General features: G+C 38.8%; 1 protein-coding gene across 9 annotated transcripts in view; it reads right to left on the reverse strand.

The window, feature by feature from the left end:
• Stard13 (StAR related lipid transfer domain containing 13) overlaps positions 1-27,685 on the reverse strand; it is a 501,526-nt gene that overhangs the window by 59,050 nt on the left and 414,791 nt on the right. For 8 of the 9 annotated variants that reach the window (XM_013141053.3, XM_063232620.1, XM_063232621.1 and 5 more), the window contains 2 exons: positions 3,824-3,895; positions 942-1,023 (listed from right to left, as the gene is read on the reverse strand). In XM_013141053.3, coding sequence (XP_012996507.2) covers positions 942-1,023; positions 3,824-3,895 — 154 coding nt within the window. Of the gene's footprint in view, positions 1-941; positions 1,024-3,823; positions 3,896-21,565; positions 21,950-27,685 lie in introns of those variants that run through there. The other variant, XM_063232623.1, reaches the window with a different exon arrangement.

Here is a 27,685-nt window from a genome sequence, read left to right on the forward strand (position 1 = left end):
CCAAACTATTCATTCAACTCATAAACTCTTAAAAATGACACTTTGTGCTTGTTTCCTCTTCTGGCTCAGCCAGCCTGTTCCTATTCAAATTTATGATTTGAAGAGTTTTTTGCTCTTCACAGGATTATTGTCTTAAATTTAAGCAGCTCACAGTATTGCTTTCTTGAATATTCAGAGATCATTTTCTAACAGTGTTTTGGTTATGAAATTTCACTGTCCTACAGATAGATGTCATCTCTCAGGCAGACTTCAATTGTTCAGAGATATAGATTTCCTCAAATCTTTTATTCTTACCCCAATTATAATGGTTACTTATTTGTTCATTTTTTCATTTCTTATTTCTTCAACTAGTTTTCTTTAACTAGATGATAAAGTGTGTAGGAGGAAGGAATTATTCAGATATACATCTTTTCTCCTTACAGTGTCTATTATGCAGCAAAGGTTTAAATATGCAAGTTTATGCCACAATTACTTGCCCTCATGCATTCCAGTGAGAGGAGATAATCATTTGACTTTGCAAAAAATACAGTCAAATTTGACATAACCATTGGAGTTTGAGTGTTTTCCCTGACCACTCACGTTATGGCTTTCCCAGCTGTCTCCTCTCACGAACTCATCTGTGCTCTCCAATCTCATCCTGCTGCAAATTTTTAATAGCGTATAACACACTAGGAAAGAGTCACACTCATTTGCTCTTCTTCTAACCCATACTTTCCTCTTTCTGTCTTTAAATCTGTAACTTGAATCCCCCTACTAGGATTTAAATTCCACAAAAACACAAACTGATCGCACTCCGTGTAGTAAACTTAGAGATCATAGGTCCTGTGCCTGGCACTTAGTGATGCACAATCAGTAATTACTGGATTGATAAGCCGGCCCCTCAATTTACTGTACATACTGGAGACTGACGAATGAAAAGAAAAACACTTCACATAGTTTACCTGCAAAGAGGTTCTACAAGGTCCTTTTCAAGAAAATCATGATCGTTCTTGACAGCCACAATGTTAATGGGAAATCGTGAATCTGAGAAAGACAAAGGGAGAGACAGATTTGTGTACATTATTTTATCTGAACGATACCAACATATTCAGGCCACCAAGGTCTGTACAAGTCACTTGCTCATTACCATTGTTGGTTGTGTTAAAATAGCAGACAGTTCTATTTTTATCACAGTAAATGCTTTTTGAGAATACAAGATAAAAGTGAAATATGAGATAATCAAGCACTTGACCTTGGACTTAATACTAAATGCTTGCGTATTTATAGCTCATCCTTACTATAGGCATAGGCTGGATTCAATGAGTTTTTACATCCTTACCATCTACCCAGTGTGTAGGTCACTGAATTTTATCCCAATGATTTCATGGAATAGTTTGGCAGGTTATTTCCCTTCACAAAGGGCATTTACAAAAATACCCAAAGTTGAATGGTCTTAGTGTTTTCTTTTATAACAAAACTTAGAGTCACTTCAAAGTGTTAGCAAAACATTCAACTGGTTCTATCCAAAGAGAAGAAAAAATTCCAAAACAACTTTACTCCAACAAACTGTTCATGACAGCTGGAGAAGTCACTAGTCAATATTCAGAACACAGTATCAATTTTAGGTGCCTCATTTATGTAAGTAAAAATCTGAGTTCATCAACATAGAGGCTATAGTACATCTAACAATTCCACTTCATCATTTTCTTTGTCCTGTCTTTTTCTTTTCTTTTCCTCTCTTTCTTTCTCTTTCTTTCTTTCTTTTTCTTTCTTTCTTCCTTCCTTTCTTTCTTTCTTTCTTTCTTTCTTTCTTTCTTTCTTTCTCTCTTCTGGTACTGGGACTTGAACTCAGTACCTTATGCTTTCCAGGCAGGCACTTAATGCAGCTGAGCTATATCCCCAGCCCTGTCCTGTCATTTTTTTCTCTTTCTTATTTTATATTTTGTTCTGCCTATACCTTGTTATTCATGATACATATGAGGACATTTTTGGAAACAGAAACAATTCTTCTGCTGCTGAAAAAGTAAAGTGACTCAAATCCAAGATGGTTCCAGGACAAAGACGGTCTCATTCTAGACAAGTGAGTACATGTTGCTCTGAGGAACACAGACTCTGAAGCACAAGTATTCCTCCTCTGAGTGCCAATTATATATTAGTTTTGGAACAGTGGGCAAACCACTTAATCTCTTTTGGCCTCTGTTTCCCCCATTGGTACAATGGGAATGACACTTATACCTATGGTATGATGGTCTGTGACTATGAAGCGGGCAGGGTAGGTGCCCTGAATAGTATCTGGCATACAGTATCTGTTCTTACTCTTTCTACATTTATTCAATTCATATGGTTGGATCACAAACTTTCAGGCATATGTGACTTGTAAGCTATCTTTACCTCTTAGATATTTATGGACTCTACACATTTAATCAAGTAGTGTTTTGAGTTTATAAAGCAAGGGCAGACATACTCACTAAAAGCCAAGAAAATATACTTGCTAGTGGGCAAGAGACAAGAGACTGGGACTTTTATTCTGATTCTTCCACCTTGGCAAATTCACGTTACCTCCCCAGCCTTCTCCTTCCTACTCAGTGAGTTGCTGTTGGAGAGTGGGAGTGGAGAGAATTGCTTAGATCTAAAGTATAAAATTCCTCCTTGCCTAAAAGGCTATGATTCTAGGAAAAATTTTATCAGAAGTTCCAAAGATCAACACCCAAAGAAAGATAAATTCTCCTTTATTCTCATAGAATTTAAGTGAGTGAAGTAGGGGAAAATGTTTAGAAAAGTAGAAAAAAATTTTAATGTAAAACAGCTTCTGGATGAAAGAATAGAGGTCACCATTAAGTCTAATTTTGATAATCTTTCTGTACTACACAAATGTCATGCCATCGGGAAGATAATCTGGGGATTAGATGTCGACCAAGGAGACCTGCGTCATCTGGCTTCCTTTTATTTGATCCCTGAGAACCCCTGGCTGGAGATGGAAGGAAGGCCTGGGGTCAGTTCTGCCTATGGGAGGCTGCCCATGGTCAGCTGTGTGCTCCCTCCAAGGGAGGGTCGCTCCATAGCACCTTAAACCTGGGCTCCAGCACCATCCCTTTCTGTCTATCCCTTTGTGACAGTATTAGTGACAGTTGTGCCCTAACAATCCCCGGGCTCCTGCACCCGGGCTCCCGGTAGATCCCTATTCCTGTCTACATCTTTGCCACGGACACTGTTAGCAATAATCTGCCATCCGTGGGCCATCTGCTTTCTGCTACTGTTGTATTTCTTTGTGCACAGGGATGACCTTTGTACACAGGAGTTGAAATCTTTAGTTCTAATTTTAGATGTAACTAAGATACAACTGAGCACATTTAGACTGTCAATTAAATAATTAATCAGTGAAAGAAAGTATAATGCTAGCAAAGATGTACCTTACCAAAAATGTAGAAGAATCACATCTCACCCATATTGTACCTTAACATTTTTTTTAACAAAATGAACAAAAATAAGAGAATTTGTAAAGCATTAGTTTTGAGATTTTTATGAAATTTATGAACTACTTCAATTTGGTTTTAAGAAAACAGAGCGGCAAAGAAAAAAACAATGAAAAATTACAGATGAAAGCCTGAGAAAGCTGCTAGTAGAAAAACCCTGGGGGAGCTGGAAGAGAATCTGGACAGCAAAGCAGAAGGCCAAGGGGCCTTGGAAAGCATCCTTCATTGCCCAGGTGGCACCAGGAGCAGCCCTTGGCACCGCATAGGCTGAGGGGGAAAGCATCAACGAAGGATAGAGAAAAGACATGGAAAACAATGTAGTCTATTTTCAAAGTATTGTTTTCATAAAGAGCACAGAAAAGGTGACGTACCCTCATACAACTGTGCGTATTGCGGGAACCCAGCAGCACGGAGCCAGTCACATGCTTCCTTGGCCTCAATTTCTGAAAAATACAAAAAAATAAAGAGGAAAATCATGAGTTTTACATCCAGAGCTCTGCACTCAGCTCCCTTAATCAAAAAGATGCTTGTGCGCAAGGCAAAGTTGTTCCAGTTAGGTCTTCCTGAGTTGGCCTACCCAGGAAGATGTAAACAGACATACAAGGGAACCTGTTACACATCTACTGAGATTATGTTCGCATAAGGGGATAACAACAAGACCACAGGTGACAGAATGCAAGGGCTGGTTTTTTTTTTGATACCAGGGATCAAATTCATGACCTCGGGCTTGCCAGGCAGGCGCTTATCCACTGAGCTAAATCCTCAAGCCTAAGGGTTAGATTTTGGGCAGGGAAAAAAGTCCTGTTTATATGCCAGAGAATCAGGGGGCTAGAGAGAAGGAGGGAAGATTTCTTTATAAAACCTCTGTTTAATAGATTTTAAGTTTCAAAGATAAGGAGAAGACTATCGAACAGTCCTGTATTCTTTCCCTCTTAGGATACGGGAAGATCACATCTGGGTAATCCATGAAAATCCATGTTTTTATGAAGAAAGAAAGGTATTAAAATGCAGTATGTTAGTATTTTTTAAATTTCACCGATGGCCTTGATTCCCACTGCATTTTAACGAGATGGTCATTCATTGAGCACACTGGAATCTTTTCAAGCTCGGAGTACAGCATGGGAAAGGAAACTGCGCTCTCAGTTTCCTGAGGCTGTGAAACCAAGAAAGCCAAGCCCAAGAGATTGATATGTCCTCCGGGTGAACACTTGAGGTGGGTGCACCCACAACCCACCAGACCACCTGCCAAGGAAAGCCGGGAGTGAGATGGGTGGGGTCCACAGTGTGGGAAGAAGTTCTTGTTTGACCTTGTGAATTCTGGATCATTTCTCAACCACAATTCTGTTAGATAAACAAGAATCTAAGGGAAAAGAAGTTCATCTGCCTGAAGTCCAGCTTCTCCAAACAAAATTAAACAGCTGATCATAGCAGTCTCTACCAAGGCTTTCCTCTGGTGCTGGTTTGGGGCCTTGTCAGGTCACTGTATTTTCATTTACTCTGATGTTTGTTTTCTTTCATAGCTAACAATGGACAGTAAGGTCCTTCTTGGGGCCACTGTGCAAAAATGTTCTATGCTAACTTTGGCCAAGCACCTGAGATTATATGTCCTTGTTGAAACCTCGTTCTTTACTGTTTTGTTCAACTTTATTATAACTGATGATATAGGCAATTAATTCTATTGGAGATAGTGGGAGGCATTATGGTAACCATTGTTGATCACCTTGTATTATGTTTTTACATTATCTATTATGTCCACCCTTTTGATTTGACCGACTCTGTTCTATTATGTCACATTTGGTTTTACTTTCTTCCAAAAAAGTAATAAGAACTGTGGGAGTAATAAAACCCAAAAAGTGTAATAGTCATTATACAAAAGAGAGGAAAAGAAAGTGCTCTAAATGATATAACTGCATGTATATTTAAGTGTATAAGATAGACAATGATATTAAAAAAAAAAAGAAACCTCAGTGTCTGTACAGTATCTGTAGTTTGGTGTGACAGAGCCATTTTGTATATTAGGAAAAGAGGCCAAAGGGAAGAGCAAAAGTTACAGCTCTGTCTTACTGACGAGGCTGACCCTAGATCGAAAGTTGTTAGTAAACTTAAGGAGCCAGACATTTGGTGACTCTTATGCCAAACAGAGTGTTTGGCATCTCCAACCCTCTGTTACTCCAGGCACTGATAATCTAAACCTTGAGTTTTGTCTCTAATGTGAGGGTTTTTCAAATTTTCACTATCTCAGACATTAAAATATATTCACTGCTGCCATATACACATGGTTCAGAAATATCTTTGGCAATAAGCCGGAAATAAAAGCATTGAAGAACGTTTCTTTCAGGAGAACAGTTTGTGACATCCACAAGGGCTGTTCAGAACAGCCTACTACTGCCTTGACACATGTGGGTTTTTCCTTCTGAAGGTACAAAAGGCAATTAATGAATAGCTCCTAGGTTCTGTTTAGTCAAGAGCCCTTATAAGAAGCCTTCCCCTTTGACAGCCATGGGAGTATTTCAGAGTAAATAGGAAATTCTCATTCTATCTGCACTGTGTAACAAAGCTGGTGAGGCCAACTGTCGTATAAGTTTTCAATCTTTAAATCTGCTTTTTCCTTGTATGATACTGTGGGTGGTAATGGGGAACTGATTTCTAGACAAGCACTAAACTTCATTATGAGTCAGCAAGTCTTAGAGGAAAGTACAGAATTGCATATTTTCTATTGGAGTTTCAACAGTGCTACGACATTTTCCATTTTGTTGCCCACTGTAACTGTTATCGAAATGAAATGCCAAGCAACAGAATCACAGAGAGGCAGGCCATGAAGTGTAAGGGAAGGAGACGTAGAAGATAGAGGTTTTATAGCATGGAAAGCTCAGAAGAGAAGAGGACGTGAACCTCTGAATAAGCAGACATCCCAGAGTGAGCTGACACACACCTGGGACCCTGGGACTGGGACAGATGACAAATGGGGTAGAAATGGACAGCCAGGGAAGCTTTTAGGAAAACTCCTTGTAGAATTAGGAACTTGGGTTACACAGTGGGATGGGGTAAAAGCCAGGTGGAAAGATTTTATTTAAAAGGCTTGCCAGAAAACTATTTTTTTTTCCAAAAGAGCAATAGGGATAGTGAATTGAACTTTTATTTTTGTACTGGGGATTGAACTCATTACCTTACGCTTGCCAGGCAAGCACTTAGGCAGCTGAGCTAAGTCCCTAGCCTGTGAATTAAACTATTAATACAAAACATGAATATCAAATCTTAACCAGATACCAGCTATGTCAGTCACTTGGATAAACTGATTTTCTTATATTTTTTAAAATAGGTGGATATTCCACTTCTAGTTGACTTTTTAGAGTCAATCCACAAGAAAAACTACAATGAGTGAATGATAAACTAGAAGAAGTCAAATCCCCAGACATGGCAGATGGCTCCTTGGATCACTGCTTTCTGCATTCAACTAATGTCCACCACATCCACTGTCCTTTGACATCCCCCACGAGGTTCAATTGCAGGCTGTTTACTGGAAGGCTTATTTCACCCTAAGTGAAGGATAGAAAGAGATACTCAATGCAAATGAAAACTCAGTAAGAAAAAGTATAGTTGTTCTTCATCAGATGAACATTAAGTAAAAAACTATAAAAAAGGAGATAGGATACAATGATTAAAAAGTCAATTCATTGAAAGGATGTAATAATTATAAATATATAAGCACCCAACACCGTAGCACATAAATATATAAAACATGTAATATATTATGAGTTACATGAAGGTAGAAAAAGACTGCTACCCAACTCGATATCTCAATTTAAGAGCCAAATAATTTCTTTTTTACTTGTCATGGACAAAACAAATGAAACTACTTGGCATAATTAATAACCATCAAATTTGATTATGCCTATCAACCTGAGTTGGATTTCTATTCATCCGTCTCTCAAATCTTAACCAGATCTCAGCTGATTTCTTGTGTTCTCTCAAAGTTCCTACTAATACTTATCAGCTAAATGCTCATATTTTCCCCAGGGCCCTTGCAGTAGCTAAAATATAGGTAAATAAAAAACCAAATCATAATGCCAGTGTCATCATTTCACAAAGATCTAGTTAATGAGATTTAAATGACATTTGGGAAGAAAAGTGTGAAATTTTCTTTTTTAATGTGCTCTTGTTAACCAGCATCACATTATGTAAAAGCATTAAGAGCTATTAAAATCATATTTTGACAGTTTTATTTGTTTGCTGTTGGCAGTCATCACCTTCCCCATAACAGCGTCAGGACTACAAATGTAAAGTGTGAAGTCACTGCCACTTTTTTGGTGAAAGTCTAACACGTGGAGGCAGAACCAGAGACAGCCATTCTACAGGGGGCTCCACAGATTTCTGTTGCACTTCAGTTGTCATCTTCTGTCTACAGAGATATGGTCTAAGACTCCCAGGGGATGCCTGAGACCCTATACGTAGTACTGAATCTTATATGTAGTACAGTGCAGTAATCCTATAGTTCATACCACGCATTTTATCTGGTAGCTAAGATGAGTACTAAGTAACTAACGGAAAGGCAGCAAATATTGTGTGGATACAATGGACAAAAGGATGATTTTCACTCCAAGTAGGACAGAATGGAGTGATGTGAGATGGCATAAGATTTTGTGAAACTCCCAGAATAGTGCACAATTTAAAACTTATGGATTTTAAAAAATTTCTGTGCTTTCACTTTGATATTTTCTGTCCAAAGATCAGTATGAATAATTGCAATTGTAAAGGTGAAGTTGCAGGTAGGGAGGAGACACTACTATACTTTGCTGGGAAAATGTAACCCATTTAACTAGGCATCATGACTGTAATTAGTCTGTGTAATAAATCATCGCATTTTGCTCCATACAGTCTACCCAACATTCTTCCCAATTTCTTCTGATAACAGATCTCTCCATGTGAGGAGTCTCTTTTGTGAGTTTAAGTGGGGTTAAAAGTCCCAACCACATACTTGACCCTGTAACCTCACCAGCTTCCCTCAACAGCTCCAAGGCTACCATGCCAAGTATCAGCTCATACAGATGATCTGTTTCTTAAAAATACCCTTCCCCTTAGTCTTGAGAAATTAAGGAACTTTAGGAAATTAAGCTAATATTCATTTGAGAGCAGAAATCAATAGGCTGAAAGTGACAAAAGATACCCAGTGTTATAGGTGGTACTTTGACTGTACAAATTCATGCAAAGCTTTTCACTGGTTTATTCAAGAAATTCAGCTGATGGTTTGGTGCTAGCATGATCTTCTGCTATTCACCTGTGATTTCATTTGAGACAGTCATTAGTTTTGCCTCAATTCCCTTATCTACACCTATGCACAAATTTATTGTGCTCACATAAGTCTTTACTTGACTGATGGGTAATTGTTTAGAACGTGATATGACCACAGTGCAGAGACAGACTAGGAAGGGTAAGGTTGTCCATGCAGGGTACACACTAGAGAACGGAAGCACTTTGGAAACCAACCCTGGCCTATGATATGTTTTTACCAAATACTGTCATGTTTCTTATTTATATATGTTTGGTTTTAAAAACTTTTCAAAGAAATTTCTGAAAGTCATAATAAAAAAGTCAACTCATCTCCCTGCTAACATATAATTTGATGTATGCTATTTGTCATAGTGGTAGTATGTTAATAGTATCTTAGGTTGACTGCTTTTTTAAAACATAAATATATGCTGTGAATTTTTCCCCTTATAATAAATAGTATTGTTTCATAAAAATGGGAAATTTACTCTGTTTTGGGAATGATATTTATTTTTTAAATGCTTGATTTCTAAATAACACCAAATTGTATTTTACTGCTGGGAAGTCATAACATTGCAATAGCTGACTTCAGGGAGACTTCTGCAGAGAAGGAGGTGTATGTGAGTTAAGAGAGATTTATCTTCTATTTTTTAGAATAAATGTCAATTTAGTCACCCGGATGCAAACAGTTTAGGGCACAAGGCTTAGGAGGACTTCAGTTAAGTAAGGAGTTATATTGAGCACAGCAAATCTGCAGCCCAGGTTTACAGGCGACATCTCAAATTACAGTCTCATTGTATTTTTAAACTGGTGCTTCTGGCACACTTGGGAACAGTGTGTTCTCCTAGCTAAGCATTTTAAGTACATTTTGGTTTACATTAGTCTCTGCATAGCAAATAATTTTTTCATAGCTAATCCAAAGCCATTGGCTGTTTTTTTCTAAATGATCAAAAATTCAAATCAGAGCCAAATTAAAATTTATTATGTTCCAAAATTTAGCTGGTTAAAAGGAACCCACTCTATTGTGAAAATTATAAAAATCACTATGTAAAGTCATATGTATTTATGCTGTTTTTACAAATCTCAAATTTTCATAGACAAACCGACTTTAAATTAAGTCTTCTTTCTTGAATGTTTATTGGTAGTACTTGAGGTGGGAAAAATGCAGCAGGATTTCCTTAGGATTTTGAGAAGGAGAGTTAGAGCATTCACACAAATGAGGTAGCTTCACTGTTAACGCGCTACTTAAGGCAAATATCTTTGTTTTCAAGAATTTCTCCAGTGAATTCCCTATTTATAGAAGCTGTATTTCTTTGACAATATGCTAGGTCAGTTTTGTTAAGTCAGTGCCAGGGTGTCCAGCCCTTCTGTACATGGATATGAATGATGTACCATTGACACTACATAGAGCCACACGGTACCATCACGGACATTTTCACAGAAGGGCTTTTAAAACTTTAATTAGAGGTGCAGCATGGGGCATCAGGTTTTTCAACATATCAGACTTTGTTTTAGGTTATGTGGCATGATGTCAGGATCCATCTTTTTGCACTTTTGAATTAGATAGTAGTAAGCTTAGTTTGATGTGCAAAAGGCCTGAATAAATTTTAAATGTATGCCAAGCACAATTTTTTCCTGTCAAGCTTAACCTTTTCTTTCATGATACTCTAAATTACTAAGACTTACTAATACCTGGATTATTTAGGAAAAATTCAATTCACAAAAAAGTTAAAACAGTGAGGCAGTTTATAAAAACCCATTTTATCTCCTGTTTGAAGCAAATATACTCGTGATGCATAACAAAATTCCTATTGTCAGTAAATATTTAGCCACAGGAAGAGCCACATGCATATTTCATTATGACACCTAATGGCGCATGTATGGCTATATTTTCCCCCAAAACAAGCCACAGATATGTCCAACTATAATATTCCATCATTGGTTTTAAATATTAGCCTTATTTTCCAGGCCTTGAAATAACTTCTGCAAGTTGGATTCACTGCCAATCTAGTTACCTAAAATAATACCTGTTAGAATAAGAGAGAAACAAGCAAGGTTTAAGAAACAGCTTTATTCCTAATCACTTGAAAGTTGCTTCTAGTCATGCTTTTGCAGCTTATTTGTATCATATATATATATACTATCACATAACATGGCGATGTATATGTAAATACACAAAGCAAATATACACATGTAATAATTTTGCATTTTAAATAACTATAAAATTATACACACATACACACACATTTTTTTCCCTTATATGTTTCCAATGATCCCCAGCCCTTTCCAGTAGTCACTGTTGTGGCTATTGGATGGGAAGCAGGCAGGTGCCACTCACCGATGTCAGGCTTACCCATGTGATCCATCCTACCTCATGAAATTGAGCAGAGGTAATGTATGGAAATTCTTTGCAAAACTGTACAAGGGCCATCACCTTATTCTGCCAGCTTTCCTGTGTTGTACCCCTCTCTCATGCCTGTATGCCTTAGATACAGACTATCCCTTCAGCCTGGGTTCAGCAAGACTGACAACAGGGAAAAGAATCACAGGAGACCAGCTGCTGACATGAAATGTGACCGAGAAATAGACTTCGTGTATTTTATGCCACTACAATTGAATTTTGTTAAAGTTGCATAATTTAGTAGACGTTAACTCAACACAGAAGCTAGTTACTCATTCCATAGCTGAAGCATATAGAGGACCCTATGAACATTTACTTCCAGTTGAAGCCTTTGTTGGAGATCTGTTAGTATGGTGCAGAGATGAACATGTACCATTTCTTCCCAGAATCTGCCTTCCTGACTACAGTGCATGTCCTATACAAATTCAGAAAATGTTACAAATAATCATTTCAGGCTAGTGTTTTACTTACATCAACATCTACACCAAAAAAACATACAGTTGCAGTTGAATAAGCAACTCTTCAGGAATATAAATACTATTTTCTATATTCATATTCCTTGTAATATTTAAAAATGAAAAAAAGCATGATCCTCCCACTCTAATCAATATCAAAGAAAAAGAAGGCAGAAATATATGCTCACCCAGCCAAATAGTCTCTGACCAGATTGTTTTGACTCAAGTTTTCCATGAAGCAGAATAATTCTTTATTCTGCTCTTTCATTTGGTACAGATTGTTCCCATCAGGCGCTTGTGGTATTTCCCAGGGAGGCTGCATGCATTCACAAGCACATGAGCATCCTCAGCCTTTTGAAGTTGTGGAGCCACAGCCTACCACTAACTCCCAAGAGATTCTTCAAAATGGAGACAGTTAAGCAACTGAAATTCAAGGTTGGGGAACACTGACTCAATTCAGACAATTAGAAAGAGGGCCACAGTTTGCAGGCCTTGGCCAAAGTATCTCCATTCCGACCCATCAAGAAATAGAGGAACCCTGAGTAACCCTTCTTGAGGAGCATGAATATTTAACGATGGTCTCTTTCTTATTCATTTTCTCTGGTTTCTTTTGGAAAGAACAAATGAGTCTGTGCAGCTCAGCGTGAAAACCTGCAGTTCAATCCCCAGTAATACACACACACACACACACACACACACACACACTCGCAATTAATATCTGATGATGCTCACTCTGGTGAGGAGGCTCTAATGTCCACATGGAAGCTTTAAATTCACACCTTCCAACCTTTTAGTATCAGGAGGACACTCGGGTATTCACCTCTGGCACGCTGATCATTCATTGTATGGGGAAGAGCAACTGCCCTCAGATATTCCACCAGTACCGAGAAGTCAGGTACCCTGAATTCTGAGAGGTAACCTTGAATTCCGAGAGGTAACTTTGCACCCTGCACTGCTTGAAGAAGTTTTTAAATGCTAAAAATATATTGCACTTATGTTAAAGGATCCAAACCCTTTGTGAACCTATCTTCAGCCATATCTGAAGATCCGTACTTGGGAGAGGTTATCTGCTGTTAGTTTTGCTTAGTTCTATTATTTTTGTAATTCTGGGTACTTGAACTCCATGGGAAAGTCTCATCAGGGGAAATTGCACCATCTAGGCAAAAGAAAGAGCACAAATTTTCTAAAGACAAAATAACTCCAAGAATTCCATGGGCCTTTTTCAATTCTTTTATTCCTTGTGGGTCTGGCATGGCAAGAAACAACTTCATCGATGCTCCTGATTCCTTTCTCAAAATGCTATACATTTAACTTCTCTGAAACTGTAATACCTGAATCAATCAAAACTAGATTTTCCTTAATTTAATCCTAAGGAAATATTTGTAGAACTCAGTAATAATTTTATTATCTGGCTATACACAAAAACTTGATGCTAAGCTTGTGTTTTTTCTTAGTCCTTGGCTTTAGCTTAGAGTGCAAACAAAACATTCCCTGGAAGTTTTTCAACATTCCTTTGTCAGTTTTCTGGAATGCTTTCTACCTGTTTGCTGAATGTGGATGGCATTGGCCTTGTGAGCAACTCTGTAAACAACTGTCACACTGCCAGAAAGAAAGATTCAAGAAATGAAGTTGTTACTAAATTTTCAGCTGTTGATTCATTTTTCTGTGTCTTCTTCAAGAGCAGAGACTGCTGAACTCAGAGGTTGCTCTCTAAATATTGGGATTTTTATTTTGCAGTTTGTTAAATATATACTGACACTATTCATTGCTTATAAAAAATAAAAAATAAGTTTGAGTAGCTGAAATAAAAACAAGGCTCTCCACTGAAGAAGTGGGAAACTGACCTGGGTTCTGGAATTTCTTTTTTCAGCAGAGACAATGATGTATATTAATGATTTGTCTCATGTTATAACTTAACTCCTTGGTGTAATGAGATTAAGATCATTTGAGGCATACCATACACACGCAATAAATGGCAATCATATAGGTTTAAAAATTATATAAATAATATTTTAGAAATTTAAAACATATTATAAGTTTTAGAACTCTTACATAGTTCAATTTGTACTGTAAATAACTCTAAAGAATATTTTTAGGCCTTAATTATTATTCCAAAATCTTGATTGATCCTATTCAAATCTAAGTGCAAAGTAGGAAATATCAGATGGATGTGTCATGTAAATATACACCCACTTCTAAATGAAGGCCTGGGTCAGGTCACAGGTACTTTTCACAGTATGAATGATTTAATTTCCTGCTTAGTTTTGGGGGGACTTAACAGCTTTATTAACTTAGTCAATATGATCATCTTGGCTAACATATTTGCCCATATAGCCCCTGTATGCAGATATGAGATGATAATGTGCCCCAAGAACAGACTTGAAAAAGAAAAAGAATAGACTTGAATAAGGGATGAAAGTCATTTGGTATTCCTCAAATGAAATCCAGCAAAACAGTAGCAAAATCCAAACCTCACATAATAACTCACATAGGAAGATTTAGACTCTCACATACACACACTCAAGCCAGGGCTTTAGTGCACTGACGAAGGGAAAGAACACAAACCAAATTATCCAAGTGTTACTAACAATTCTTTCATTACTGAAGTATGGGCACTTGGAGCTGGGGATTTAGCTCAGTGGCTCAAGTACTTGCCTGGTAAGTGTAGGTCATAAATTCAATCCTGATACCAAAAGCAAAACAAAACATAACAACAACAAGAAGAAGAAAGTATGGGCACTGTTATAAGATTTTGTTAAAGGATAACACCAAATTTTGGTGGAAAATCTGTTGGAACCAAGGCAAGGACCACTGGGTAAAGGACAGCAATAGGTACCAGCTAGATTTAAGCGTGGCAGTGAGAGAAAAAGACTGTCAGGCAGAGAAATGACTACAGTCATTTCCAAAAATCAGATATAAAATACAATCAGCTTTCTGTTGTTCCTGGGTTCTGCAGTCATGGATTTAACCAACTTCAGATTAAAAATATTTGGAAGAGTATCTGTATTGAACACGAAAGACTTTTACCATTATTTCCTAAACAATAGAATATACAGCTATGCACACAGCATTTACACTGTGTTAGGTATTATGAGTCATCTAGAGATGATGTAAAGTACAGAAGGATGCGACTAGGTTATGTGCAAATATTATGTCTTTTTCTGTAAAGGACTGGAGCAATCGAGGGTCTTGGTATCTGTGGAGTGGAGGGGCCATCCTGGAACCAAACCCCTGAAAGATACCAAAGGACGACTGTAATTTCAATGTTCTTTTTTGAGTAAAAAGATAAAAATGAAAAGAACAGAAAAATCTCCTTTGAGATTAAAACTCAGCATACAACCTCTCATTCTTTTATTATAAAGAGGTGAACAAGGCATGTACATCTAAATTAAGCAGTCAATCTATTTTATATAATTTTTACATAAATTTGCAATTTGCTTTTTTCACTTGACATTTATACCAGGCATCTTTTTCAAACATTCTAGACGGCTGAGTAATATTCCTACTGCCATTATTTTAGGAAAATGTCTGTTTATTAGTTAAAGCTCCTATAATCATGGGTTAAAGGAAATAAATCCTGAAAGCTTCCATCCTAAATGTACATCCTGGTGACTATATTTTGGGGACTATTTCTGGGTTGACATTTCTCATGCTATTTTACATTTGGGATTAAGGCACATCACATATGGCTTTGATTTATAGTCTCAGCAGACTTCGAAAAGGAAATTGGAAATAGGAGTTTATTCATACACAACTATATTTAAATGATGTTAAAGGGATGTCTTAAACTAACACAAGTCAGGAAGTTCAAAGTCAAGGTTAGATCCTGGACCATGTTCCCACCTCCTCCTCCTTAGATATTTTGGGTATTTGGAAAGCATAAGTTTTAAGTAACAGCTGTTCCACTTATCTTTGACCTCCTGAATACATATTTAGGCAATTTCAAAGATACATTTCATCATGTTTCTTGATTGCTGAAGTTTTAGGTTGTGTTTAAGAAAGAAAAAAAAAAAAACTACACTAAATAAGGAAAAACTGCATATCTAGTTTTAATGAATACTAGATGAATACTTGGAGTCCACGTGATTTCCAGTCATTCAAACAGTCAAAGTGCAACATGACTCAAATATGTAAAACTAATAAATTCTCCAAAAGTGTGATTCTTATTAAGACAAGGCCATTTTACTGATTGATCAATTGACTGACTGTGTGTGTGTGTGTGCGTGCGTGCGTGCGTGCGTGTGTGTGTGGTACTGGGCATTGAAACCAGTACCTATGAACTGAGCTATATTCCCAGCCCTTTTAATTTAATTTTATTTATTTATTTTCGAGACAGGGAGAGTCTAAACTGCCCAGGCAAGAGCTGAACTTGTGACCTTTCTGTCTCAGCCTCTCAAAGTTCTGGGATTACAGGCATGCTACACCATTCACAGTTACAGCAATCTTATTTTTATGCAGAGTGTTAGTGCTCTAAAGCAGAGTTTTAAAAGTTCTAATTTTATTTTGATTTTAACTAATGGCACATCTATCACTTAAATAAAAGTAGTCTTTCTTTCTTTCTTTTTTTGGTAGCAGGGATTGAACTCACAGCCACGCGCTTACCAGGCAGGCGCTTATGCCACTGAGCTAAATCCCTGCCAGTTTTTTCTCTTATTGAATATACACACTTAGTTTTACAGGTTAATGCTTAAAGATATCCTGTCAGTTTGTCTAGAAAACACTCCTGCATTGCAAAGCCTGTGCAGACTAACGGGATGCAAGCGCGGTCCTATGGTGGAAAGTGGTTAGGAGGAAGGGTTGATTCTAAATTCTGGCCCCAACTCGTATTACCTTTGTTCCTTTGGGTAGGTAGCTTCTGGGTGCCTTCAGTTTCCACAATACACACTTGTAGAATGGGGTTTAAAAAATCCTATCTACTCCAGGAAGTTGTAGTGAGAATTAAATGATTGTATCAGTGTAAAGTGATTGGTCACTTACCAGGAGCATAGTATTTGCTATTATTACTATGGAGAAAGTACTTAGTATTTTTCCTTTTGAATAAGATATCCAGCAAAGCCTGGCAGATGATCATGTCTGAGCAAGAAGGTTGGTCGGATGCTTCCACTCCAAAAAACTCTTCTGCTCACTACCTGATCTTGCAGCTGGGATTCTTGTGACCTCTGAGTTCCCAGTAGTAGATTTTTAAGTTGCTGCATCTGAGGACCAGGGGACCGCATGCTGCCCATTAAATTACATAGATTTTTCCTATGAAAAGTATTTAATAGGCAGTTCAGTTCTTATACTTCACAGAAATTTCCATTATACTCTTTCTGATGCTATATGCAGCAACCATGATTCTCATGTGTGATGTTTTTCATGATAGGGTGAGAGTCATAAATAAAAGGTATACTTTGAAGGTAGCAGTAAGGCCTTTAACCTAACCAGTTGTTAGGTTTGGGACATGAGCACAGACTGAAGATGACAGTTTTGTGATTGTAGTTAACAGTGTACTTCCCAGTTAATAGGTAAAATATTAGCCGTCCTATGCCTGATATGTGGGGATCCCAAGGTCAAAGATGTGTTAAAACATAACCAAACATAGCAAAACCTTGGGAAAGAAATCTGTATCACACACATGGGCTTCATTAAGGAAAATGTTTTCAGAAGGTTATTTTTCCACGCTATGAGGAAAAAAAATACTGAACAAATAAGAAATTGTGAACGAAGTGTATGGGCTTCCTAAGGACCAATGACAAGAAGTTTGGGGTTAATGAGGAGGCCAAAGTCATTGACATCAAGACATCCTGACTCTCCCAGGTAGGCTGGGAGGTCGTGCTCAGTAATGAAAATATCCTAGGTTTATATTTGGGGATCTGTTTGGTGAAGAGGAGAGGAAAAGTTCTAATGCCACTCAAATATTTCAAGCCATTCACACTTAAAAGCAAAGAAATAACTTGCTCTTATGCCTAAAATGGTTATAGTTAAGGCTGTATGACTTTTAAAAATTGTACCTAATGCAGTACAGAAAATTTAGAGAGCAATCCTCCTTAAACCTTTTGTTTTTCCACAATGTCTGCTGGCTCCAATAGGCTTTCCCTTTCCCTCTGTATCAAATCTTTGAAAATTTCACACAGAACCATAAGATTTATTAATCGAGGAATAATAACAAGAAATACTATCCTATTTTCTCCTAAAAGAACCAATCTCTCTTTTTAAGATAAACATGACTGGGCCATATTCATACTCGAAAATAATTCATACTTGAGTCAAAACCATAGAAAAATAATATCATAAGACTTTGTACTGTTTTGACCACATTCTTTACTGTGGTAAGTGTAAGCAATAAATTTCATGTAGCTGTGAATTCACCCACAACCATGCACGCACACATAACCATACATAGACTGAAACAAAATTTCACGAAATAATGCCATTTATATATGCAAGCCCAGCTAATGTTTCCTGGCCTACCCAAAATTGCTAGGCATGCACACCAGTTGATTTTGTACTCTCTCAATTTAAAGAACACTCACTGTGTTCTATAACATTTGGTTATGTGAAAAGCACCTGGTTAAGTAAATTAATGAATAAACAATCGAATTCTATAAATCTGACACCCATGATCTTCCTCCTCTCTCTTTTTGCTTCATAGTTTCACAAAACCCCAGACCTGCTGGATTGATTTTCTTAAATGTATTTCTCAGACTTCGATTCTCTCTGACTCCATTCCCTCTGTCTAGGTTTAGATCTTCATTCTGTTCTAGTATTACTGCAACAGAATCACAACTGGTCTCTCTGCATCATTCTTGTCTTTCTTACATCTCCCATGTGCAACTCGTGATCACTTTCCTCCAAACCCCTCACGCTCCCTGTTCTGTGCAGAGAAGTGCCAGCCCATACCAGGGCCATGGTACTTCCCCGACCCAGTCATGCACGCTTCCGAGGTTCACATCTACCTGTACAGTGCTGCCTGGAGCCTTCCATCCTGGCTGGTGTTTCTCATCTTACATGTGTGTGCTGATTGCTTTCCCCTCTTCATCTCTGATCTTTCATACTCCTCCTATGGTTTTCCCCGGGCTTACTCTCTCATTCATTTTCTACCATGATTCAGTGAAGACATCATCTCCTGAATCCCAAGTTGGCCTGACTCATCTCTGGGCGCGCACGTATTTATTCCGAGGTTACCCTGGAATGTTCTTATTGCATGTTTGCTTTTCCCAAGAGACCAGAGGCTCTGCAAGGGCAGAAGTTGCTTGAGTCACTTTTTGTACTATAGTGCCTGGCACAGCACATGGAAGCTGTTGTGTGAGTGTCCATGCTGAGCTGAGGAGAAGCTAGGAAGTACTTTTATTTCTCAGCTTTAATGTCAAGTCAGGATGGACTGTAGCCCTTTGACTTATTGCTGGTCCCTTGACCACCTCCAAGATCATTCCGGCCAAAGGAAGAGCCTTGTATCCCCTGAAAACATTTTCTTGCTTTTTTGCTCCTTTCCTGGTTTGGTTAAGGAAGCTGAGGGGCATGTGTTAGGTTGCATAGTTTTTTGTTCCACTTATTTTGAGAAACTTGCTTCAGCTATTGGTGGGGCTGAGACTGAGCTGAGCGCTGGATCCCAAGTTTTAATAAAAATGCAAGGGCAACGTCATGCAGTTTAGAGACCTTCCCGTTGAGGATATGGAGTAGTGCTGGGAGGTCAGATTTGGACAAGAGTCATTTCCAGTCTGGAGGGCCCTGGCAGAAGGCAGGTGGTCCTCTAATGAGATCATCTCAGGTCTAGTTCAGTCTGCACTGCCAAAATCACCGTGAACATGACCTAGAGGAATTGTAGCATCCATGTGACTGCCCCGAACCTCAAGACAATAAGCCAGTCCATGATGTACTTCTGAGGGAAGTACAGATACACGGATGCTTTTAATTAGAGTAATGCCTCCATCATTTGAAATATAAGCACATTTAGATATGACCAAGCAGGAGAGGGAAAATATGAACTATAGGATGAACTTGTTTTGGACTGAACTAGCTGACCCTGTTTAGAAGAACCTCCATTCTGCTTTTCTTAAAAAACAAAAAATTTCTCCTCCTTGAAGATGTCACTTATTGAACGCATCCTCCTAGAAGACTTTCCTAAACCTTCTAATACATACAGTCGCCAACACTTTACGGACTCTGGCCATCTTGGATTGTTCTCTGATCTGTTCTCTGTGATCAATACCCTGAAGACTCAAAGTTTTAGTGCAGGGAATGAGCAATAAGGGCTCAAAACAGATTTGTAGTGGTTGCAGCCACTGTGGCTACTGCTAAAAGTAAGGAGAAAGAAACCCAGAGCTGCAATGTGGGCAAAGATGGTAGTGATGGTGGTAATGATAGCTAGGTAGCCACTATTAATTTCTGCAGAGAGAAAATTAACAGAGCTGACAGAATGGAATGGATATTCTTAATAGACAAAGTAAAAGGAGGCACAGAAAAGTAGGATATATCAAATTATGATTAAAAAAATAAAAACAAAACTTTCAGATAGGAGAAGGTGGTTGGGGGAGTAACACTAAGAGGGGACTACATACAGGGATCTCTGACAACCACAGGACTAAAAGGGGGATAGCAAACCTTTCCGAGACTGAGGGCCCAACTGCAACCCAAAACTCACTTATTTATCCCCAAATGCCAACACTGCAATTAAACCTGAATACTGAGGGTTTTTAGTTTAGAAAAACAACTCACAGATTAACATCCTCTGTCATAAAAGGAAAACATAATACTCATGCCACAGGTTCCCACCACTTGCTTAATGACTCAGTTTTATCATTTGAAAAATGTGCATAACAATACAGATATTCTTCAGAGAAGTTAGGAAGGAGGATATGAAAGATTCAAAAAGCGAAGGGGATTTTGTTCACTGTTGGAATTCTCATCTCTTGCACAGGGCTTTGAATTTTAATTTGTGTTTACAACTGCTGAGCAAATCATTTATTTATATCCCTGCAGGGCAAACACTTAAAAAGTGAAGCCATTGTGTTTTTTTTTAGCTGAAATTAGTGTTCTTCACCTTTACCCACTCACATAGCTGAATGACAGAATACAGCAAAGGTATCTTCAATCAATCTGCATTTCCCCCAACACGGCTGGAACACAGCATCTGCACACTTGTTTTCATGCAAACTGTTTTCCTTCAAATTTTTGAGGAAACTGATGTGTTGAGATGTACCACCCTGCAGCTCTTAAAGACACTTGGGCATTCTCCTTCATTGAGGCGGCTCGGGTATAAATTTAAATTTAAAAAATACCCTCACTTTTAGAGAGATGACCTAAGTATTTATTTTTAATAACACCTCCCACCCCCAGCACCAGGCAAAGTCAGACTCCACGGAAGCCAGGGTGACATTAAGACAAATCCAAAGATCTGATTTTAAAGAAATAAGAGACATGGAACCATGAAGAGCAGATGATGGCTTAGTTTCAGATTCCAGGATGAAGACCTAATCTTTGCCTGGAAACATAAAATGCTGGCTTAAAAAAAGAAATTCTTGACTCTATATAAAATAGCAGAGATCTTACATGCATTTTATTCAGGAATGCAACTAACACCACGCCAAGCGGTAACTTCAGAGGCAGAACCCATTTCTGACAATTTTTGTCTTAGAGTTCTTTGCACTTTTTAAATGCAATGTAAAATCAGACTCTAAAGGTGAACCACACACCAGCTTGCTGCGTTGGAGCCTAGCGCAGTTCCCCTGGGCATGCTGCGCTGCACCCCTGCTGCCCCCTTGCCCTGGACCCCAGTGATGCTAAACCTCATGAGGTTCCCAGACGACCCTCAGCTGGCTCCCATCCTGTTCCTGGAGATGCCCTCCTCTCCCACTTCACCTCCCCAGTCCATCGCACTCTCCTGCACCCTCTGCTTCTTTCCGTCTAGGTCCCAGCCTTGGCCTCCTGGGAATCCCTCCACTCCAGCCCCAGGAGGCCGCGGAGGGCTTGCCCTGCTCTTCCTACCCTCGGTGTGCTTCTGACCCGGCACTTACCCCTGCCCTGGCACTCCCGGTGTCCTCTGCTTCTCTGTTCTCCTTCACGGCCACTGTCTTTGCATTCTCTGCACCAGCATGGCGCTCAGGACCCCAAGGCACTTGATGAATGTTTGTGGGGAGCACGGAGGAAGCCTGTGTCACAGAGGCGCGGAGGAACTGGGGCAGGGAGCAGCCTTCCGGCCGCCAACCGTGCACAGGATTCTGCCGCTCCCCAGTGACCCGGAGGCCTGGGCTGAGATTCCAAGCCTCCACACTTCCTCTTCTCCTTGTTTTCCCTCACATTAAAAAGGAACACCAAGGACTTGCATCAGCCTCAAAACAAAGCTCTGGACAGAAAAGGATTCCGTTTGGAACAGAAAAAAAAAAAAACAAAAAACAAAAAACCAAAAAAAAACCTCAGTCCATACACTTTCTAATGAACCAAAGCCCAGACTAAAATGGAAGGTTGAATATGTTCCACTTACCCTGGATATCAAGAGAGCCTTTTAGTAGCAAACAGGACTCTCTACTCACAGAGAAACAACTCAAGGGCCGCACTGTAATCCCAACGGCTAATCTTTTGTTTAACTTTTTCAAATCTTTCTTCCATGTCCTTTAAGACTATAAATACTGTTTAAAAAAAAATATTCCACCCGGCTGGGAGTGCAGCTTAGCGGTAGCTTGGCTCACCGGGCTGAGGGTTCATCCCCAGGACTTGGATTCAAAGCCAAACAGTCCACAGCCCAGGAAAAGTAGCAGCAATGCTGTTTCTCAACTATTTCCTCCTCCTTCGACACAGAACTTACAATGCAGAATCTTAGGCATAGATGTCCGGTGTTACTGTTCTTCCTCTCTCTGTCAACTGTAGCTTCTAGCTACAATCCAAGCTATTATTACATATATAGTTCATAACCTCACCTATTTCATAACACAGTAATGGTTCAACAAGTTTAGAATATTTAAGATTACCCCATAGCACACACAAACAAATCAGAAGGTTTTGAAATTCTCTTGGATTTGGTGTCTTCTATTAGGAAATCTGTAGATCATTAAACTACTAACACATTTTACCATGAATCTTCTATGAAGCTCTGCTTCAGATATTTAATTATTCTCCTTGGGCAGCATATTGGTTCTTCATTGATTCTAATCACACTGACAGTCAGTGGAAACAGTTCACAGAAGTTCTTTGGGATACTCGCCTGGAGGAGTATCACTACTGCTGATGTCACGGTCATTTCTGACATTCCAACCCTGGTCACTTTCCCATCTGGGGTACTTTCCTAATCGGGAATTCACTACTCTCACTGCCCACACACCTGACCCCTGAGGGAACCACTGAATCACTTCCTGTCTTTTAAAGTCCTGGCTGAACTTCCCTTTCTGTAAAAGCCTTGACTAGAGGATGTGATGAGACTGGTAGTGAGGGGCAGGACAGTTGCCAGGAAAGGCAGGCAGGGCTGGGGAAGGGTCTCGCTATATCAGCCCAGCACCGCTAGCACTTGGGTTTTAGTTATAATTATTGCCATCACGGTAATGACTGGAGGTCTGCATGTTTTAATACGTGACTTATCTCCAGGATTTTTCCATTGCTTATTTGCAACTTCAGGAAAAATAGAGGGAAAAGACATAAGCACATTCATGGATCTTACATTTATGAGAAGTCTGATTAAGCAAACCTGATATTTGCTCGGAAGGAAGTCACTGGCTAGCCCAATGATATATTGAAATTCCTATCACGATGTCTGTCTGTCATAACATAAATTAGTTGATAAATTAGATGTAGTCTTAGATTTCCAGGTCATTCTTAAACAGAAAGAGATTTTTACTATGGCAGTTTTTTAAATTAAGAATTTTTAAATAATACTGTGGAAGAGACAGAAAAACCTGTGCAACAAACCAAGCTAACTATTTAACAAATGCATAGGTAGACTATTGATCCACAGCATCTTCCCTACCGAGGCTTTGTGAAGGAATTGTGAGGAAATCTGCCACACAATCTGCTACCAGCACTCTTTATGTACCAGTGGATCTTCCCGTGCCCAGGTGGTCTCAGAAGTTACACATGGAGGCCAAGGGACTTTAGTCACACTGGACGTGAAGCTGAGTTTCCTGCCCCATTGTAAGTGGGAAATAAACTTTTTGTTGGTTAAGATTATAGGCAATTTGAGGACCAAGATCTTGCCCATTTGACATTGAGCCTTCAGAAGTACCATATGCCTGGAAGGCAGTAGGTGCATGACTAGTGTTATATACACAGTAAAAGTGAGCAGGTTAACCCATTTAACCTCACTCTAAGTATTATTGAGATTTGTTTTGTCATTTATGTCCATTTTCATTTTTATAAAAGCCATCCAGTTTTTAGGAGGCACCACACTAATATTGTGAAACAGCTTTTTAAAGAGTTCATTTTTTCCCCTTTTAAAAAAACTACTCAGTTACCCAAATAAGTTTGTTTCACTACTCATCAGTTTTACAGCATCAAATGCACGTAGAAAGCAGTTTGACAGTTTCTAGATTTTAATGGCAGATGCCCCAAGGGGATACTGGCTAGGTGGATCAGGTTTCCTGGCTCTCTGTCCTCTCCACATGGAAAGCTCCTGCTGGCGTCAGCTGAGTCTATGAAAATGACTAAATGGCAAGACACTTTACCTTAGTAATAAAGCCCACAAAAGCCTTTATACATCTCTGTTTATTTGCAGTCTAAACTTGGTTTTTAGGTTTAAGACTATAAAGACTGTTGGCAATTTTTAAAAACTAATTCTTACTGATTTTGGGGATGGACATTTAGTCTGTTAGATACAAGTCAGTGATTCTGAGGCCTTATATTTCTGGTTCTCTTTTGTTATTTAAAAAGTTACATTTCCTTGCTTTCTGTTATTTAAAAAGTAACATTATACATAACTTAATGTCTCATAACATTATAACAGGAGCTTAGAGCTGGGCCTGCAAATGACCACAGAATAGCTAAAAGCAGGATAAAGCTTAGTATCTCTGTCTGCATTTTATTTCTGTCTCCTTTATTGCCTTAAAACTTTGGGTCAGATTTCTTCTGTGGTCTGCATATAGGAAGGTTCATCTCTTGAAAAATTTCTGCCTAAAAACTGGTAATAAGAGTCTGGTAGCCTGAAATTTATGTAACCCATCTCAACCTTCTTCTAGATTAAAGTCACCATGGCAAGAGTAACTAAGGCATTTTCAAGATTTATAGGAACAGTGTTCTATCGCCAGTTTTTACAGTGTCCTATTCTAGAACCCTTGCAGCAGTGCCTAGAATTCCAGTCACTGTCCCAAACCTGCAGTCACTCAGGATTCTAGGAAAAGCAGAGCCTTCCGGGCAGATGACTTCATAAAGGAGCTGAAGTTGTGTCCAAGCAGGAGCAGTTGTGGGGGCCAGCCTGTGCCCTCAAACCATAAGGATTTCTCCAGAACTGGCCTACAGAAGCAGTCCTGAGACAGTCAGACCACAGCCTGACAGGGATTACTCACCCTGCCAGCTACGCAAACTCTCCAGCCCTCGCCTTTGGAAAAAATCCCTTTTTTTTTCCTTGGGATTTCTAAGCTTCCGTCAGCCCCTTAAGACAGATATTGAACCTCTTTGTCTAGCTTGCCCAGCCTTTCAGGACGGCTCACCTCTTGCACTGGCATTTTGGGGCAATTGTCTGAGCCTGGTCTGTTGGGACGCTTGAAACTGGGGCTTTTGTTCTAAAATCCCACCAACAAAATCAGAAGGAAGAATTGCAACTCAAGATTGTGTTTTATTCCTTTAGTATATCGTCCTGATGATACCGGGCACACACAAAATTTAGTTGGAATTGCTAATTTGCCTATGTCTTTTAAACCTAAATTTAAGAGCTAGATACAGTCAACGTTTAGTTATAAAGAAGAAAGAGCAAGTGAACGGGGAAAAAAGAGGACAGGAGGGAGGGAAAAAAGCAAGGGAGAAGGAAAGAGGAGGGAGGCGGGGCAGAAAGAAACAAAGCAGATCCACATTGAGTCTTTCTTTCAAATTACCTAAACAAATGAGGCCTTTTGCTGGCACTTTGCTAATTAATCTGGTAGGATTTTTCCAATACACTTCCATTTAATCATCTTACGGTGTATGGATGTCCCTCAAAGAAATTACTTTTCATTATGGATGGCATCCCAGTTGTGGATGCCAGAATGAAACACATTACTCTGTGTAATTAGTACACACCCCTCCCCAGTGGTTCTCTGCATCCCTATTTTCCAGGCTCTGGCCTGTTTTAGGTATTCTGGGTTTCTGGTGGGCATTCAGTAGAAGTTGTTGATTGAAATATACCCCCTTAACTCACTTTATTGTCAACTTTAACCTCCTCTTAAATCATTTTAAACGCTGTTGTGAAAACGATAATCCTAAATCTAACCGTAGGTGCATTATTTTTGTAAAATTTAGCTTCCCAACACTGTGTGGGACCAAACAAGCTTCTCGCTGCACTAGGTATGTTGTGATCAACCAATAAGTTCACGTTGTTTGATGAATAAATATTTGGTTAAAGTTCCATCATGGTTAGTGAATGTTAGTTTGGGCTCTCTTACAACCTGAATAAGGTTTGCTTAAAAATATTTTTAAAATGTTTTGAGATAAATGTGAGTAAAACCTTAAAGCATGTGGCTTTTAGCACCATCACAGTTAGAACACAGCAGCCATTTCTCATTTGTACCTGATATAAATTACTCTTGAAAAATGTAAGTATTGGCCTGGAATATAGCTCAATGGCATAAATACTTGCCTGGTATGCACAAAGTCCTGTGTTCAATTCCTGATACAAAGTAAGCAAACAAACAATTCAAAAATCTAAGCATTCAGAAGAACAAAGATAAAAAACCTAGTATTATTCCAGTGCTTTATTATACTCAAGTTCCAAAAAAAAAATCTTGGAATTTTGTAAATAATCTACAATGTATGCTTATTTTAATAACAGTTATTAAAGTAAAGTCATGTCAAAATAGACACCTGATTTTCTGATTTTTAAGTGTATTTTCTTTGGGATGCTTTGATGGTTGCAACACTATAGGTTACCAGGTGGTAAGTGAAATAATTTTTAAATGCTTTTAAACTTCAAAAACAATCTGATTGGTAAGTCTGTCTGTTGTTACTACCAAAATGTTTGAAGTTTTTCTTTCAGTTATTCTTGAAAAAGATATAGATTTTTCAGGAAGTAAGAAAAATAAGCAGAGTCTTCAGAGGGCAGTCAATTAAAACGAGTGATTATTTCAGAGTGGAATCAGGACCTTTGTCAATGACCTAACAAAGTGATCTTGGGTACAAACCTGGCACTCCCAGATCTGCCTTCTTACCAGGAAGGTAAACTGTCTTTTAGAGTCTTTTAATAAAAAATGTTATTATTTATAATAATTGGTGAAGATTATTATTCTGAAATTGGTGAAGATGGTATCACTTTGGAATAATGTCATCAACTCCAATGAAGAGAAACGTACCTCTATGCCCTGGCTATCAGTTTGTACACAATGCCCACATCTGTGCTAACTGAATCCAAGATAACCCATACAAATGTTGCACGAAGGGGCATCAGGGTTTGTCTAACACTTGGTTGCTAGGAGAGCATTGCTGAGCGCCAATCCAAACGCTTGATGTAATTTCATAGTGTGGTCTCTGACCTAGCAGGCTAGATATCCCCAGAAACCGCAGTCTCAGCAGCTACATCTTGGTCCCTGGCATCAACCCCAACCAGTTCTTCTTTCTACATTTTCTTCTTAAATTCTTAAACATTCTGATCTTTCCTTGTTTTATAATTGAAATCCAATAAAAATGAGAATCAGGCAAGATTCTGATTGTGGGGAGATGAATAAACAACATTTTAAAAAGCAGTCAGTTACTACAAGACACTTATTAAAACGTCTGGGTAAATGACCTCGGACTGCACCCAGCCTGCAAATCAGCCAGGCAATCTGGCCTCGGTGCACATGGCCTTGGACGGCTTTCTGTGAAATCGAGTTACAGAAGTCTGTGGACTTGAGCGTCTCTGCTTTGCAGCAGTTCCCACAACACTTGGCACATTCAGGCGCACAGCAGCATAGTGAAACTCGTTTGCAATTCACTAAATAGTTGCTATTGAAAAGGAAAAATAATTTGAGAGCATGTGAAAGCTTTAG

Source organism: Cavia porcellus, unplaced genomic scaffold (assembly GCF_034190915.1).
Source record: "Cavia porcellus strain 051 isolate PalLab524CR breed Dunkin Hartley unplaced genomic scaffold, mCavPor4.1 scaffold_21, whole genome shotgun sequence".
Lineage (NCBI taxonomy): Eukaryota > Metazoa > Chordata > Mammalia > Rodentia > Caviidae > Cavia > Cavia porcellus.